The sequence below is a fragment of the Myotis davidii genome, unplaced genomic scaffold (assembly GCF_000327345.1).
Source record: "Myotis davidii unplaced genomic scaffold, ASM32734v1 scaffold1379, whole genome shotgun sequence".
Taxonomy (NCBI): Eukaryota; Metazoa; Chordata; class Mammalia; order Chiroptera; family Vespertilionidae; genus Myotis; species Myotis davidii.
Window position 1 is genome coordinate 107775 of NW_006290766.1, and position 17937 is coordinate 125711.

General features: G+C 40.1%; 1 protein-coding gene and 1 pseudogene across 1 annotated transcript; one reads left to right on the top strand and one right to left on the bottom strand.

The window, feature by feature from the left end:
• Positions 1–326: 326 nt before the first annotated feature.
• Positions 327–17230, bottom strand: LOC102761884 (zinc finger protein 791). Its single transcript, XM_015563980.1, has 4 exons — positions 17082–17230; positions 2323–2449; positions 1881–1941; positions 327–1491 (listed from the first exon to the last, which is right to left on the bottom strand). Exons 1-4 carry the CDS (start codon positions 17082–17084, stop codon positions 327–329), a joined length of 1356 nt encoding a protein of 451 aa, XP_015419466.1. The 5' UTR covers positions 17085–17230.
• On the top strand, positions 4100–4790 carry LOC102761598 (annotated as a pseudogene).
• Positions 17231–17937: the final 707 nt, after the last annotated feature.

Genomic DNA, 17937 nt, shown 5'->3' on the forward strand with positions numbered 1-17937 from the left:
GCATGCAGGAGGCAGCCAATGATTCTCTCTCATCATTGATGTTTCTACCTCTCTAGCTCTCTCCCTTCCTCTCTGAAATCAATAAAAATACATTAAAAAAATATATAGACCAATGAAACCTTTCTCATACTCTTTACATTCATTAGGTTTTATCCAGTGAGTCCTCTAATGCCTCCAGAAAGAAAAGGAATAACTAGTCTTTTCCACACTATTTACATTCACTAGGTTTTATTCGTGAATCCTCTTATGCCTTCGTAAGGATGAGCCATCAACAAAGGCTTTCCCACATTCTTCACATTTATACGGTTTGTTTCCATTGTGCCTTTTCACGTGTAATTGAAGGTTTTTGTTACAATTGAAGGCTTTTCTACATTCTTTACATTTAAAGGGTTTCTCTCCAGTATGATTTCTTTCGTGTGTTTGTAAGTTACTGTGATCTTTATAGGTTTTACCACATTGTTTACATTCATAGGGTTTCTCGCCAGTGTGAGTTCTTTCATGTCTTTGTAACAAACTAAGGCAAGTGAATGCTTTCCCACATTCCTTACATTGGTAAGGTGTATTTCCGCTTTGCTACATTTTTCACATTGATAGGTCTTCTCTCCAGTGTGGTACCTTTCATGATTTCGATAGGACCTGATAAGAGTGAATACTTTCCCACATTCCTTACATTGATATGGAGTATTTCCTGTGTGCATTTTCATGTGTCCTTTAAGGGAGCTGTGATAACTAAAAGCTTTACCACAGTGTTTACATTCATAGGACTTCTCTCCAGTATGAAACCTTTTGTGTATTTCTAAGGAACTGTAATGTCTGAATGCTCTGCCACATTCCTTACATTTATAGGGTTTTTCTGCTGTGTGAGTCATTCTGTGTGGTTCTAAGGATTTGAAATATTTGAAGGCCTTTCCACATATCCTACATTCATATGGTTTCTCTGCACTGTGAGTTCTTTCATGTACGTGAAGTTGGCTGGGATGCCTGAATGTTTTACTACATTTTTCACATTGATAGGCCTTCTCTCCAGAGTGGGTTATCTCACCTGTCTGAAGAGAAGTTGAAGAACTAAAGGTTTTCATATACACCTTACCATTATAAGGAGCATCTGCACTATGTTTGGTCATGTGTTTCTGAAGAATTTTGAGCCACATAAAGGTTTTCCCACATTCTTTACACTTATAGGGTTTCTCTCCATAGTGAGTTCTTTCATGATTTTCAAAGCACTGAAGATAACTAAAGGCTTTCCCGCATACATTACATTTATATGGCTTCGCTCCACATCTCTGATACTCAGAGAAGTTTTGTCCTTTGTGACAGCTGGTGTGACTACTATGGGATGAATGATCCGTGAAGGCTTTGTTAAACACTCTGCATTCACACCGTGTTCCTCCAGGAAGAGAGTTCTTCAGACTGAAATCAGGAATAAGGCTGATGTTTTCTCCACACTGACTAACCATTTTCCCATCACAGGCTCTCTCCAACATACGGCTTCTGTAAAAAACAAGAAAGACATCATGAATGATTTTTTATTAGAGACTTTGTATTGATCAGTAAAATATTTAAAGTATATTAGTATGATTTACACTGAAAGTGTAGGTTTTATGTTTTATGTTTATATAAAATTTAATCTACTGAAGGCTCTGCAAGACAAGTTTAGCCTTGCTATTAATAAAACAGTGATATTCATATACAGGGTTTTAATAATGCTGTTTCCTAATCTATTTTGCAAACACTGATCATTTATATCATATATAAGAAAGCAATTTGGTGAACATCTCCTAAGATGTAATATATTTAAAGAAGCTGTTGCTTTGGTTGCTTCTTTTTAAAATTTCAATGGTTTTTTTACATGAGATACTGCTTTCTCTTGTGTGACTCACCTTTGTTTTCTCTTCTGGTTTTTGTACTGATCTTCCATGTCAAGATCTTCCCATTTGTTACCTAAAGAAGCAGACCCAGAAAAATAATTCCAAAGTATTAGAAATTATTTAAAAATTAATACATTCTATTTCTATGATGAGCTGTAACTACTTGTCAATGTCATTCCTTCCCAAATGATACATCTATAAAAATGCTAATGGGTAAAAAACACTTGTGCCTGGCTGGCGTGGCTCAGTAGTTGAGCATCAACCTATGAACCAGGAGGTCACAGTTTGATTCCTGGTCAGAGCACATGCTGTGTTGCGGGCTCAATCCCCAGTGTAGGGCCTGCAGGAGACAGCCAATCAATGATTCTCTCTCTCATCATTGATGTTCCTCTCTGAAAAAACAAAGAAACTTGTGCTCTAATTTGAGCCAGTAAAGGGAATTCATCATCCTTACCTATGGAGGCCAGGTTCCAGAAGGTTTCCCTCATCACATCTCTGTAGAGTTTCTTCTGTGAGGAATCCAGTAAAGCCCACTCCTCCAGACTGAAGTTCACAGCCACATCCTCAAAGGATACCGAGTCCTAAAATAATCCATATATGTAGAGAGTAAAGTTTGTGAACTTGATAGCCTGAAAATCTACAATCCATTTATAAGAAGGTTACATATGATTCTATCAGCTCCAATAATTTATTTTATGACTTGATCAAAGAAATGTACTTTCCACACTTCCTCATAAATTTAACACCATCATGAACACATGAAAATTGCTTACACATTTTTACTATGATTACGTCACATCATTATTTCTCTAATAACAAGGTACAGAGCATGTTGGGAAATGACAATTCTATACAAGTGAAACAAACATTATTATTTTAATAACATCAATGCCTTGTAAGAAAAATCGATTCAGCTCCTTTCTTATTATTCCCAATTGACAGCACTCCTAAGTCCGAATGTCAAATCCGCATTTGATGAATAAAATGTATTAAAGAACTAGAAGCTTTCCTATCACCAAACATAGAATACATGTGATCCTTGGGAATCCAAGTTTTATCAAGGTACAGCAGGCCATACCTTACTAAAGTCCTCCAGGACATTACAAATAATCAGATGTAATGAAAATATTCTATGGAGAAACAGGGTCTTTTCCTTGTGTAATATTTACCAGTTTTAGTTCTTATTTTCTCTCTCTGTATGATCTGATGAGCTAAAATGGTGGTATCAACAAGGACACACCCAGATATGCATTGTTAAGTGAATTTGGCATTGTAGAAACATCATACACGAACTTCGTTGGTATGCATAGCCTACCACACACCTAGGCTACATGGTATAGTAGATTGCTTATTACTGCACTGAATGCTGTAGGCAATTGTAACACAAGATATCTAGGCAATGCCTATCCTTCTGTCAATTTTTACTTCCCCTGTTGAATAAAGGAGCATGATAACTCAACCCTTGGTCATAGAAATCCCTCAGCTGATGAAACCACACATTGCCAACAGGGTATGAAAGGGCTATTACTTTCATAATTGGGGTCTTTAGGGAAAGTAAGGGACCTCTCTCAAGCAGGCATGAAATAGCTTGAGAGAGCATGAAAAGGTGCGTGGACTTATTTTATTGAGTTTAGAAAGGGAACTAAGGTGAGAGTTCATACACAAGGGTGGAGCTAGCGTGTAGTCAACTTCTTGCTACACTAAAGGACAAAGCATGAAGGCTCTCCTGTAGCATCAGACAGATGTAAAGACATGGGGGAAATAAATTATGAAGTATTAAAGCGGTCAGCAGTTAATCATCAGTGATTGGAGTCAGAGACTTCAAGTTTCTGATCTGGAATTTAAGTAACTTAGAGGATGTCATTCTCTCAACCTCAGGAAAAAAAGCACAAAAACTGGAAATCATCTTCTATTCTTAGATCCATAAGATAATTTTGGTCCCAGGGCAATCTAGTGATTCCAGAATTTGGAAAGAGAAAATGAACCCAGTATTTTGAAATATGGCCCAAATATTTTGTTCTAAACACAACCAGTACTTTAAAACCAAACAAACAAAAACCTCTGTCTCAGTGAAGAATAATGCAAAAACAAGACAGAACAAATAAGACAGAAGGCAAGATCCATAAACCCTAGGTAACCCTGCTTTAAACAAAAAATTTGAAAGCACATCATGGGAATACCTTTAAAAAAAAGGAATATAGAAACAAGTCAGTGCAGTACCAATTAATTTTCATAAAATTAATAACAGATAACAGTCAATGCAAACTTTATGAAGAAGGTTCCATAAAACGACTTTTAAATGATGGAATGGCAGGTTTGTCCTCAGATGCCCGTTCATTAGCAGAGACTGCAAGAGAAGAAGCTTGCAACTTTAGATGTAACTTTGACTATAGCATTCCACTAAAACATCTTGCAGACAGAGTGGCCACGTATGGACATGCATATGGGCATACACACTTCACAGTGCTGTGAGAACTTCTGGCTGCGGTTTCATGTTAAAGTTTTAGTGTGAATGATGGTGCATGACTGACCCACCAGGTATTTCATATGGTCATTGGGGCTATGCTACTGGCAAAGCCAGACAAGCTGGAAGACAGAAACAGAAAAATTTCAGATAAACAGAATGCCTGCCGTGATATTGTTAAAGAAGTTACAAAAACCATTTCCATAGTACTTAATAAAGTTAATGATAAAGCTGAACTAGAGCTGAGTTGCGTTGGTGAAATAACTAAAGGATGATAAAAATTATCCCAAAAGATATAAAGGATGATGCAGAGAAATAGGCTAAAGAATCTTTAAGGAAGAAAATGAATCAGATAATGATAATATGTAACATTTACTTCAGCATCTATTTTAAATTTGTAAAGCCGCCCCAAAGTAACTATTTAGCCCCTTAGGCTATTACATACCCACGGAACAATGTTTTTTAATTTTTTTGTCTTGTAAAAAAAAAAAAAGTAACCAAGGCACCAGGGCCTCATATGTTTTGTGCAGTGGGCCATCTCCCTTTCATAAGCTCCTTTTTTCACTGTACGTGTGTCCTAAATGTCAAAAGAATGTCCACCAAGGAGAATGACAAACATGTAATGTCATGCCTGTTCTCCTGGAGCAAGATAAATGCAGCTTATATCTGACCTGCAGACTGTGTGCTGTGATAATGGTGTTGAGGTTTCCTGAGAATAACCAGGTGAAGGTGTATCATGGCCCTTCAGGGTGAAGCCCAACTGTGCTAAATGGCTGTTGAAATGGGCACTGAATAGAACACACTGTTAGCCAAACCTATGATAACAGAATCCGTACCAGTTAATGAGTAGGCGTCAGTAAATTTGATAATGTCGGGAACTGGAAATACAGGTTTATCTGGTATGAACACAACCTCAAGGTTTTAGTAATCCAGTGTGAGAAGTCATTCATTCTCTCCAGGTTTAAAAAGGCAAAATTCAGCTGTTCAAAGTATAACTGGAGATAATGACTTCTTTCTAAAAGGTTATTTACTACAGTTTTCAATTCTTGAAGGCCCTTTTTAATTTACACTGGGTCACATTAACTAACATTACAAAGTGGTAAGGACCACAGAGTCAAATTTTGTAAAGCCAATTTGGAAGTGGTGAAGTTTTAATTTAATTAATTGGGTCAGAGCTTTCCTCATGACATGGGTATTTTTGGAGAATGGGTGCTATGACCTTGAGTCAAGGGCATACTTTTCATTTTTTACATGAAGTATATTCCTTTCTCCTTTATTTCAGCAATTCCCCTAAGATCAGGAAGTACCTTACTTTAATTTATTGAGATCCCAGGTATAACTGTAACTTGAAACCAAATTACATGAGAATTGCACGAAAGGTCGCATACCACTGCATTACAGATAATGGGTAACAATCTGGAATTATTTTTAGAAACTCAAAGTCCAAAGAGTGACCTTTAATTTTTTTTATTTAATTCTTTCTGTGAATTTTGAATTTCCAATTACGTCAAATTCTGTACCATTTCAATGCTTTTTTTCTTTTGTTCTTTTGCTCAAGCCCTTACCTGTTTTATATTTTAGGTCACTATAAAAACATCAGAGGAATGAATGTGCAGTCTCTAAAGCATGGTGCCCATTAAACTTTCCCTTCAGAGGGGCTCAAAGCAGTGCTATCAGGATTAGAGGCTTCGCCTATGAAATGATTGCTATATAGGACTTAAGGACCTGAGTCCAGTCTGAGTTAATCCCTTTGCTGTGCCACCGACAGGCTATAACTGTTGTCCCCACTAACCAGGGGGTCAGGATCTTTGTTGCAGTAGATGCAGAGCCAGCAGCAGCAGAGGTACTTAAGGGTCCTGGTGAGCTCCCTGGTTATTAGGAGAGTGAACTGGGCCCTCCGTCGATTGTCGATTGGCTGCTTTCCCCAATCTCTTCTCTTTCTCTCTGAAGACAGCGGTTCTCAACCTGTGGGTCGCGACCCCTTTGCGGGTCGAACAACCCTTTCACAAGGGTCACCTAAGACCATCGGAAAACACATATATAATTACATATTGTTTTGTGATTAATCACTATGCTTTAATTACGTTCAATTTGTAACAATGAAATTGGGGGTCACCACAACATGAGGAACTGTATTAAAGGGTCGCAGCATTAGGAAGGTTGAGAACCACTGCTTTAAGATGTGACCATCAAATAGGCACACCTTATTCATACCATACAATCTTTCTTGTTGCCATTAAGACTCCCCTCCTACTGTCAGGGCAACCCTAGTGTCTGTCACAGCCTACCTCTAAGGCAGTGGTTCTCAACCTTCTGGCCCTTTAAATACAGTTCCTCATGTTGTGACCCAACCATAAAATTATTTTTGTTGCTACTTCATAACTGTAATGTTGCTACTGTTATGAATCATAAGGTAAATATCTGATATGCAGGATGGTCTTAGGCGACACCCGTGAAAGGGTCGTTCGACCTCCAAAGGGGTCGCGACCCACAGGTTGAGAACCGCTGCTCTAAGGGAAGACAGGACCCAACATAGACATCTGCCCAAGGTCTTTTAACAAGTATGCCATTCTAACAGTACTACTCCCAAAGGTAGACCCGACCTTGCCACAGAGGCAGTCATCATCAGCTTGCACTGCACTTCGTCCCAAGTGGTTCCAACAATGGTACAGACAACAGATGGCCCTGGTTCTCATCACAGTTCCTTCCAAGTGACCCAGACCCGGCACATGCAGCAGCCGACCTTTGCTGAAATATCGCCCCTACCCAAGTAGCTCTAGGCCCTGCACAATCTGCAGCTGGCCTCAGCCACAGCAGAGCCACTCTAAAGAGGCTTCAGAGCTGGCACATTTGGAAACCGGCTTCGTCTTACAGGAGTGCCACACCCAAGTTACCTCACAAATGGCACACTGAGTGGGGGGACTAAGCCAGCACCCATCAAAACGACTCCTGCTCCATGGGGCCAACTCCTGTACACAATTATCCAAACCAGTCATGACAAGTTTTAGGGGCTAGTCAGCATGAGAAAAAATCCCACCCACGGTAGTACCCACACCAATCCCCACCAAACTAAGACAGAAGACACCTGTGGAATAACTGATTCTGGTGACCAATGGGGATTGTGCCATAATATTTTCAACACAAAACCACTCTTAAAAAGGGAGACATAATTGATCTATGTTATACACTGAAACAAACAGAGAGATAAGTGAAATGAGACAATGGAATACTTTCCAAATTAAAGAAAAGAACAAAAATCCCAGAAAATGAACTAAATGAAGCAGAAACAGGCAATCTACTAGAATCTGGTTCTCAACCTTCTGGCCCTTTAAATACAGTTCCTCATGTTGTGACTCAACCATAAAATTATTTTCATTGCTACTTCATAACTGTAATGTTGCTACTGTTATGAATCGTAATGTAAATATTTGATATGCAGGATGGTCTTAGGCGACCCCTGTGAAAGGGTTGTTCAACCACCAAAGGGGTCACAACCCACAGGTTGAGAACCACTGTAATAGATAAAGAATCCAAAGCAATGGCTATAAAAATACTCAACAAAATTATGGTAGAATAGATGAACTCAGTGGAAATGCTCACAAAGAGATTAAAAAAAACCATACATAAGAAATTATTGAAAAATACAATAACTAAAATAAAAAAATACACTAGAGGAATTAACAGCAGACTAGATGATGCAGAAAAACAAATCAGCAATATGGAAGACAAAATAGTAGAAATCACATCAAAGGAGACAAGTTAAAATACTATTTGAATTGCTGTCTGCTGAAAGGTGGATACCGCGAATGATAAAAACATAGAAAGCAGCACCAGATTCAGAGTTACGGCCTGCAAACTGAAAGGTCCCAGGTTCGATTCCGGTCAAGGGCATGTACCTTGGTTGCGGGCACATCCCCAGTAGGAGATGTGTAGGAGGCAACTGATCGATGTTCCTCTCTCATTGATGTTTCTAACTCTCTATCTCTCTCCCTTCTTCTCTGTAAAAAATCAATAAAATATATTTAAAAAATAAATAAAACAACATCAAGCATATTAACATTTGCATTACAGGAGTTTAGAAAGAGAAGGGAGAAAGAGACTGTATCTATATGAAGAAATATTGGCTGAAAACATCCCTAATCTGATGAAGAAAACTGACATTTATGTCAGGAGGCAAAGAGATTTTTAAACAAGAGAAACCCAAAGAGGCTCATAACAAGACACAACATAATTAAAATGCTAAAAGTCTGAATAAAAACAGAATCTCTCCCTGGTCCATGTGGCTCAATTGGTTGAGTGTCGTCCTGTGCACTGAAAGGTTGGTGGTTCAATTATCAGTCAGGGCACATATCCAGGTTGCAGGTTCAATCCCAGGTCAGGGTGTGTACTGGAAGCAACCAATGGATGTTTCTCACATCAATGCTTTACTCTCTGTGTCCTTTCCCTTTCCCCTCTCACTAAAAAAAAAAAAAAAAACAAAAACAAAAAACAATCAAAAAAGACAAAAAACAAAACAAAACAGAATCTCCTTTCTTTTTGACAAGGCTTTGCTGCCAGAACAGTGTTGTGAGAACCAATGCTAAATCTAAGCCAAAATTGGAAAGAGCCCTAACTGGTTTGACTCAGTGTCTGCCTGCGGACTGAAGGGTCCCAGGTTTGATTCCCATCAAGGGCATGTACCTTGGTTGCAGGCACATCCCCAGTAGGGGGTGTGCAGGAGGCAGCTGATCAATGTTTCTCTCATCGATGTTTCTAACTCTCTATCCCTCTCCCTTTCTCTCTGTAAAAAATCAATAAAATATTTTTAAAAAGAAAGAAAGAAAGAAGGCAGCTGGAACTGGCAATCACAAAGACTGCCTTGAGAATTCACAAAGCTAAATAAATATTATCCCCAATAACCTGCCACCTAGTCTTAATCGGTGGTGGAAGCACAGTCTCTGAACTGTTTGTCTCCATCGGCCATTTAAGATTAAAGCAACAGACTGGTTAATGACTAAGTCGTAAAACACTTCAGAAAGAAAGGAGTGTTTTGTGGAATATTTGGTGTGATTTTCCCCCTGTGGCAGTTTTTAAATTTTTAGTTTTAAAAATCAGTACTTTTTGGTAGCAAGGGAAAAGCAGCTGAACTCACACAGGTGAACACCCATATGACTATCAGCCAATTTTTCAAGGGAAACTTTGCAGTTCAGAAAATAATAGCATGATGCTGGGGTCCAGCCCCAGCAGGTCCAGGGGTCCCCAAAGGTGTGGACGGAGTCGGTGAAGAAGGAATGACACGGAGACAGCGTTCAGTTGATCAGCAGCCTTGCCAGGATCTCTAGCCACAATCTCCAGCCAAGTACTGTGTCCATGTTCTCTTGCTAGGTTCTCCAGCCAGGTTCTCCAGGTTCTCCAGCCAGGTTCTGTAGCCATGCTCTCACACTAGGTTCTCCAGCCCGTAGTTAACTGATTAACTACCCGCCTGGCACTTAGTTGAGGGGTTTTATTCCCTCCCTAACTTCGGGGGGAAATCCTTACCTGGGGAAACAACCTTTCTCGGAGAGGTGACCTTGGTTAAAACACATAGCGCCAAGAAGGTGAGCAAACATATTAAGAACAGTATGCCATATATGCCAGGTCCCTTGAAACAGCAAGGATGGACCGGCTCCCAGCAGCATGATATACTTAAAAAGGTAAAAAGAGCCCTAACCGGTTTGGCTCAGTGGATAGAGCATCAGCCTATGGACTTAAGGGTTCCGCGTTCGATTTTGGTCAAGGGCACATGCCCGGGTTGCAGGCTCAATCCCCAGTAGGGGCCGTCAATGATTCTCTCTCATCACTGATGTTTCTTATCTCTCTCTCCCTCTCTGAAATCAATAAAAAAAATATGTTTTAACAAAAAGGTAAAAGGAAAAAAACCTACAATCAAGCATACTCCACCCAATAAGATTACCACTCAGAATTAAAAGAGAGAAAAAAAATTCCCAGTTAGAAAAAAAAATCTCACTAGTAAAAGTAAATAAACATTTAGTAAAAGTAGATCAACTAATTGTAAAACTACTATGACAGTTAAAGACAACAGTAGTAAAATCAGAATTATATAAATAAGAAAGAAACAACAGACAAATACATAAAATATGCCATCATAAATGTAATATGTAGAGAGTGTGTAATAAGTATAGTATTTTTAGAATGATTCAACTGAGGCAGCCATTAACTTAAAATGGACAACTTTAAACAAGTTGTTATAAGATGAAGCTCATGGTAACCACAACCAAAAAAATATGATATAAAAACATTTAAAGAGCAATGTATCCAAATATAACATTAAAGAAACTTATCAATACCCAAGATAAAAAGGCCAAAAATGAAATACAAAAAACAACAACAAAATAACAGTTAATACAATGGCAATAAGTACATGTGCCTATCAATAATTACTTTAAATGGAAATTGAACGAAATGCTCCAATAAAGATTTAGGGTGACTAAAGGGATAGTAAAAAAACAAGACACATTCATATGCTGCCTACAAAGACTAATTTCAGATATAAAGACATAGACTAAAATGTAGGATGGAAAAAGGTATGTCATACAAATGAAAATGAAAAGAAAGCTAAGGTAGCAAAATAAAAAAAAGACTTTAAAATTAAAACCATAACAAGAGACAAAAGACATTACATAAAGATAAAAAGATCAATCAAACAGGATGAGATAACACTGTAGAAATCTATGTACCCAACATAGTAGCACCTAAATATAAAGCAAAAATTAATAGATATAATGGAAGATATTGGTACTATAATAATAACAGGAGGGGACTTCAATATCCCACTTAAATCAATGGATAGATCATTCAGACACAAAAACAAAAAAACGAAAAACTTGGCTCAAAATGGCATTTTATACAGGTGACTTAATAGATACTGCAGAATATTCTACAGACAGCAGAACACACATTCAATTCTAATGCACATGAAACATTCTACAAATTAGATCACGTTAGTCCACAGAAATAGTCTCAATAAATTTAAGAAAACTAAAACCATATCAAACATCTTTTCTGACCATACATTATAAAATTAGAAATCAATTACAAGAAAAAAAACCTAGAAAAAGCACAAATATGTGAAGGCAAAACAACATGCTACTAAGAATATATCAAAAATATATCTTAAAACCAATGGAAATAAAACTATAATGTTCCAAAATCTATGAGACAAAACTAATGTAGTTCTAAGAGGCAAGTTGATAGTTATACAGGCCCACATAAACAAGGAAAATCTCAAATAAACAATCTAACCAACAGGGACTTACAAGAATAACAACTAAAGCCCAGTGTAGTGGGAAGAAGAAAACAGTAAAGATCAGAGCAGAAATCAAGACCAAAAAAAATAAAAATAAAAAAAATAAAGAAAGAAACTAAGAGCCGGTTCTTTGAAAAGATAAACAAAAATGTTAAACCCTTAGTGGGATTTATCTAAAGACAGAGAGATCAAGAGAGACAGAGAGAAAAAGAGACAGGGTCCCCAAAATTCCAATTCGAAATGGAAGAGAAGTTACAAACAACATTAACAGAAACACAAAGTGTGTACTATGAACACAAAGTGTGTACCAACAAATGGGACAACCTAAAAGAAAAAGATAAATTCTTAGAAACATACAATTCTCCAAAAAAGAATCAGAATGACACAGACAATCTGAATGAACTGCTTACTGGAAGGAAACAATATTGAATCGGTAATAAAAAAAAAAAAAAAAAAAAAAAAAAAACTCCTCCAATGAATTCTACCAAACACTAAAGGAATACCTATACTTCTTAAACTACTTCAAAAAATTGAAAACAAAATATTCAGCTGAATTCATTCTACAAAGACAGCAATACCCTGACATCAAAACCAAAGGCACTACAAAAAAATCCACACAAATATTACAAACCAATATGCCTGAGGAACATAGATGCAAAATTCAACACAATATAACCACACTGGATTTAACAATACATAAAAATATCCCTAGCCCTAACCAGTTCGCTCAGTGGATAGAGCATCGGCCTGCGGACTAAAAGGTCCCAGGTTCAATTCCGGTCAAGGGCATGTACCTGGGTTGCCGGCACATCCCCAGTAGGAGGTGTGCAGGAGGCAGCTGATCAGTGTTTCTCTCACATCGATGTTTCTAACTCTCTAGCCCTCTCCCTTCCTCTCTGTAAAAAATCAATAAAATATATATATTTTTTAAAAATATCCCTAGCCAGTTTGGCTCAGTGGATAGAATTGGCCTGCAGACTTCAGGGTCCCAGGTTCAATTCCAGTCAGGGCACATACCTCGGTTGCAGGCTCAATCCCTGGCCCTAGTTGGGGCACGTGCAAGTGGCAATGAATCAATATGTCTCTCTCATATCAATGTTTCTCTCTCTCTCTTCCTTTCTTTCTAAAATCAATAAAATCATTTCTTTAAATTAAAGGCTATAATACTGCAGACCATCAAAACCCTCCAAATCTTTTTCTGATAAAACAGACAAAATGCATTCTAATATATTTTACTCTGAAGATATTTATATGAGTGCCATATTATAATGCATGTGGGGTTTCTAATTAAACCCCTACCCTGAAATGAACTAGAAATTCCAAAGATTTCCATGTTTTGAGGTATTTTCCTAATATCAATGAATATACTAGAAATGCAATTGCTTTTCCGCACATCTATTAAAATAGGAATTCATTTGCTTTAGGATTCGTATTGTGGCAGCATCGTAAGAAGCTAGGAAAATTCCTGGGCAAGTAGAATAGGGAAACTGACACAAGAAAATTAAACAAGGCCAAACAACCAGCTTGTGAATCACAAGACCTTAACTTCCCCAACCAAGGACACCTGAAAGCTTATGGGTTCTACCTCCCTGTCCTAACCAGAGAACACATAGCTTAAATAACCCTGGTCAGGCAGATAGAGGACAAAGACCCAGTCGATGCCATCTGTATCAGCTAAACCCAAGGACAAATGAAGTCAGGGGAACAAATAACAACAACCCCATTAAAGCTAGGCAGACCCAAAATAAAACAGACCAAAGAATAATCCCAAACTTCAATATACAGTCATTTTGATGGATCAGCATATTAAAAATGTACATGGAAAGATGTTGAATATTCTGCTGAAACACTCCCCTAAGATTCTCACCTGCAGCAAAAAAGATTTTAAAAAGACAAAGACCCAGTGTGGGCTCACTCGAAAGTATGCCCATGCCCCTTCTCTGGCATGAACTTTTTACTTCCCCCTAAACTCCAAGGTTCCCCACAAGACTTGCAACCAGGGGAGTTTACCCCCTGATCCCATCTGAAGGCCTTCTTTTCTCTGACTTCCCAGTAGGTGAAGGCAGCCCCGCCTTGGCTCACTTCTCTTCTATAATGTTTCTAGACAGCCTTTCTCCTGTTGCTTCTGCTACCCTAACCCCTTCCTTTGTTTCGCTGTCCCCAGCTTTAATAAACATCTTCTCAAAATCACGTAGACTCATATTGTGAAATCTTTCCTGCACAAAGTCAAGAACCCACACACTACCGGCCAGCCTCAGACGCAGAACCACTCCGGGCCTGTCCCTATCCGTAACCATATGACCTTTTAATTGTCAAACTTCTCTAGAGATAGGAACATACAAATGGTGACCAAAAAAAATGGAAAAAGCACCTGAAACACCCATCTCCCATCTTTTGGTTCTCTTGCCTAAAGAGAAACAAAATTCCATTAATTACAGAATTTTCTTGCCTTACATTGTGTCTCTCAATTAACTTACCTATTAAAAGCCGAGGCGCTAAGGTAAGCTAGAAAAGAACTGTAATATTCAATGGAGAAAAAATATCCAAAGAAAAGAAACCTAATGTCGGAATCCAAATATAGCAGGCTGCTTCCCTAGAATTCAAAAGAAAAGGCCACGTTAAGAAAATGAACGTCAGTGTGAAGGGAAAGGAAAAGGGGCTCCGTAATAAATCTGACAAAGCTCAGCGAGGGACTCGCCTCACAGGGCGATCTGATCACAGATTCCTAACTACGCAGGTCAGGAGGGTCATCCAGCCTCTGGCCTCATATCCCGACCACAATGCTTATTTACCTTAAGCAAGCCCAGTCCATTGTTCTAAACACACCTTTGAAATTCGAGAAAGTCGTCTGTCTTCTTCAGGCCCCTGGGCCTTAACAAACCTCAAAGGAGCACATAATTTTGATCAGTGTCCTTTAACCCAGCCCTGGCCTTGCCATCTTTCACCTTCATCTAATCTTCTATGTTTCCTCTTTAACTCGAAAGGTTTTAAAAGAACTGCAAACTGAAAATGTTCTCAGGCGCATTTCTCAGTCATTTTGTTAACAGAACAGAGATCTGGCTTTGAGCAGGTCTGCACAGGGCTGGCTGGTACTGTGTGTGGGTTCTTGACTTTGTGCAGAAAAGATTTCACATTATGAGTCCAGGTGATTTATAAAGAATGTTTATTAAAGTGTTTTGTTAACAGCTATACCGCCGTCCATAAAACAGTGTTTAACACCTAATAGGTATTAAATATTTTCCAATAAAGAGGACATTTATTAGAGCCAGAGACAGTGAAACAAGGAAGAGCCTAGGAAAGAAGGAACAGGAGAGGGACTAGGTGGGGAAATGAGCCTAGGCCGGCTGCTTTGGCTCACTAAGTCAGAGAAAAGGGGGCCTTGGGTCAGATGATTAGCCGGGGACCAGCTGCCTGACACCCTTAGAGTTTGGGAGAAGGGGGAAGGGACAGGCCTGGACATGTGTGCTCCTGGGAGGGAGCACTGCATGCTAGGTCCTTGGTGTTTAAAGGCTGGGAGTTTGGGGGACGTCTTAGTGGAGGATCAAGAGACTATTCATCATCTTTATGTTGGTGCGCCAAAATGAGATGTGTTCCCTTAACTTCATCTGTCCCTGGACGTCTGCTGTCTGTCTCCCTGAGCAGGGAGTGATTTAAGCTATTTATCCTCCGGATGGGGAGAACTGAAAACCATTTACTCTCGTGTCCTTGGTTTAGGGAAGACAGGATTTACTAGATGACTACAAACTGCTTAACTATCTGTCTCAGTTTCCCTATTCTGTTTGCCCTGGCTTACTAGCCTGTCTTATTTTGAGATCTTGCTTCAAGGCCTATCCTGTACTTAGACCAAATAAATTCGAATAAACTCCTTTTAAATTTTCCTACAAATTTGGGCTTTTTTATGTCAACACCAGATTTGGAGCTTAGACAAACCCAGTTGAGAGAAAACCCCTACCTAGCATTGGTCTGTCTGTGGGAAGGGGGGGTGGGGGGGAGATACCTGAGCAGCCCCAGGACTGAACTCTCAGAGCTCCATACACCCTCCCCTCTTGTAAACATGGAACTGCTCCCACCCTCAGGCATCCATTCTCACAGTGAAGAAACTCAAAGCCTGATTTAGTTTAAGGTTCTAACCCAAATGGCCCCCAGTTTCATGAACCATTTGTCCATGGGATAAAACACCCACTTTCTCAGTGTATACAAACTATAATCTGAATGCAAAACAACAAAATCTAAAAGTGCCTAAGCCTAAAAAGCCATAACTACAACCTCAGAAAGGGCATAATTACCGCCACCCTACCCCAACCCTCCCTGTGGTGCTCCCCATCCCCACCCCGCCTCACACCCCCAGCTTTCCAGGGCTTCCTGGCTTTTCTCAAGAATCTAACTTGAACAATTCCACTTTGCAAGACTAAGCCCTGGAATTATATATTAAAACTCCGAGAATAACACACACATCAGAAACTTACTATGCATGCTCTACAAAAACAGAATGTAATACTGCAATATTTTATGTTTTCTGAGTTCACAACCTTCCTGCCTGTTTGGAACTATTTTATACTGTCTTCCAAGCTCTAGTAATTAAATGCATTTTTACTCTTGTTGAAAACAAATGATACTTAAATTAATAAATGTTTTCAAGTGACAAACCCAGGGGAGGAGCAGTAATGCCAAGAGAGAACAACCAGGAAACAACCATGACGTCCCTCCCATAGGACGTCTGGGCCCAGGAAAGAGGTTGGGGAAAGACCAAGGAGGAGTTCATCGATGTCTTCCAGGTGGTTACTGTCGGCTTTCCCCTCAGGTAAAATAGCCACAACCAATAGAAATCGTTACACACACACACACACACACACACACACAATTTGCTTCACCCTTCTCCTAAACACACACACACACTATTTTTGGAAAAGTCAAACTGTGACTGCAAGACCGACACTTGGCTTTAGGAATTTACTAGTAAGGATGGATTTGGAAATTTAGAGACGTATACCGCTCCTAGGAAGAGCCACTCGGGGGAACAGGATCTTGGATTTGAGAACTGCTTTCCAAACAGTTCGAAAACTCAGGAAAAAACGGAACCCCAGAGGTTACAGGAGGACCACGGGAAAAGTCAAACTGTGACTGCAAGACCGACACTTGGCTTTAGGAATTTACTAGTAAGGATGGATTTGGAAATTTAGAGACGTATACCGCTCCTAGGAAGAGCCACTCGGGGGAACAGGATCTTGGATTTGAGAACTGCTTTCCAAACAGTTCGAAAACTCAGGAAAAAACGGAACCCCAGAGGTTACAGGAGGACCACGGCTCCTCCCACTCGTGAATCCGGGAAGCCAGGGCGGAGCTGCGCCCAGCGCGGTCTCGCGTCCGCAGACTTCAGACTTGACCCCGGGGGAGACGGGTCTTGCCCCGGATGGTTCCAGGGGCCCCTGGTCCCCGTCTCGGACTCCCGGCCACGCACACTCACCATTTCCCAGCTTCTGGGGTCCCCTCGCGCGGTCCTTTCCGCTCCCGCGGCGGGTGCAACTCACAGCGGGACCGACGCCGCAGCAGAGATACCTGCCCCGTTCAGCGCAGGTGAGACTCAACCCCGGTCAGCCACGCAGGCCCCCGGGTTTGCTGAGAGCGGCCCCGCCCACCTGCCCCGCGCCGCCTCTGATAGGGCAGTTCGCGAGGACCCGCCTCCCTCCCTCCTGAATGACAACCGAGGGAACAGTTCAGGTGGTTGAGCAGAACCAGCTTCCGCTGGTGGGCGGGACCACCCTCCAGGGACGTTTGCCTTTTTTTTTTTAACGCAACAAACAAACTTATTTAACAAGAGTAAAAGGTAAAGTCAAACAGGCACTAATATTAGGAGAAAAAGCAACTAGAAGAAATTTTATGTTAAACACCTTACAGTAACCTGCTCCCAATTGCGTTTAACTGATCTGTTGCTGTGACGACACAGCTCATGCCCATGAATGGATGAACGATTTGAACACTTTTTCAAATATCCACTGAATACTAGCATATGTACATATATATTAAATTGGGGGAGGGGGGATGTAATTGACGGTCCCCCGATATACTTTGGGGAGAGGTCGTCTAGAGGGAAAAAATACGTGCTTCTGGCTCCTGAATCGCGTTATGAACCCAGCCTAGACTCTGCTGGACGCCAAGTGTCTTCAGACATCAGCGGGTTTGGAAAACCTGTTTGGAAAAGTTCTCCGGGTGACATGGCATCCCTGTGTTCATTGTGCTCGTGGAAGTATTGGTCTGTTTGTGCACCGATCTGTTTGTGCACCGTTCTGCTGGCAGGTGGGAGGTGCACGCGGGTGGGGGGC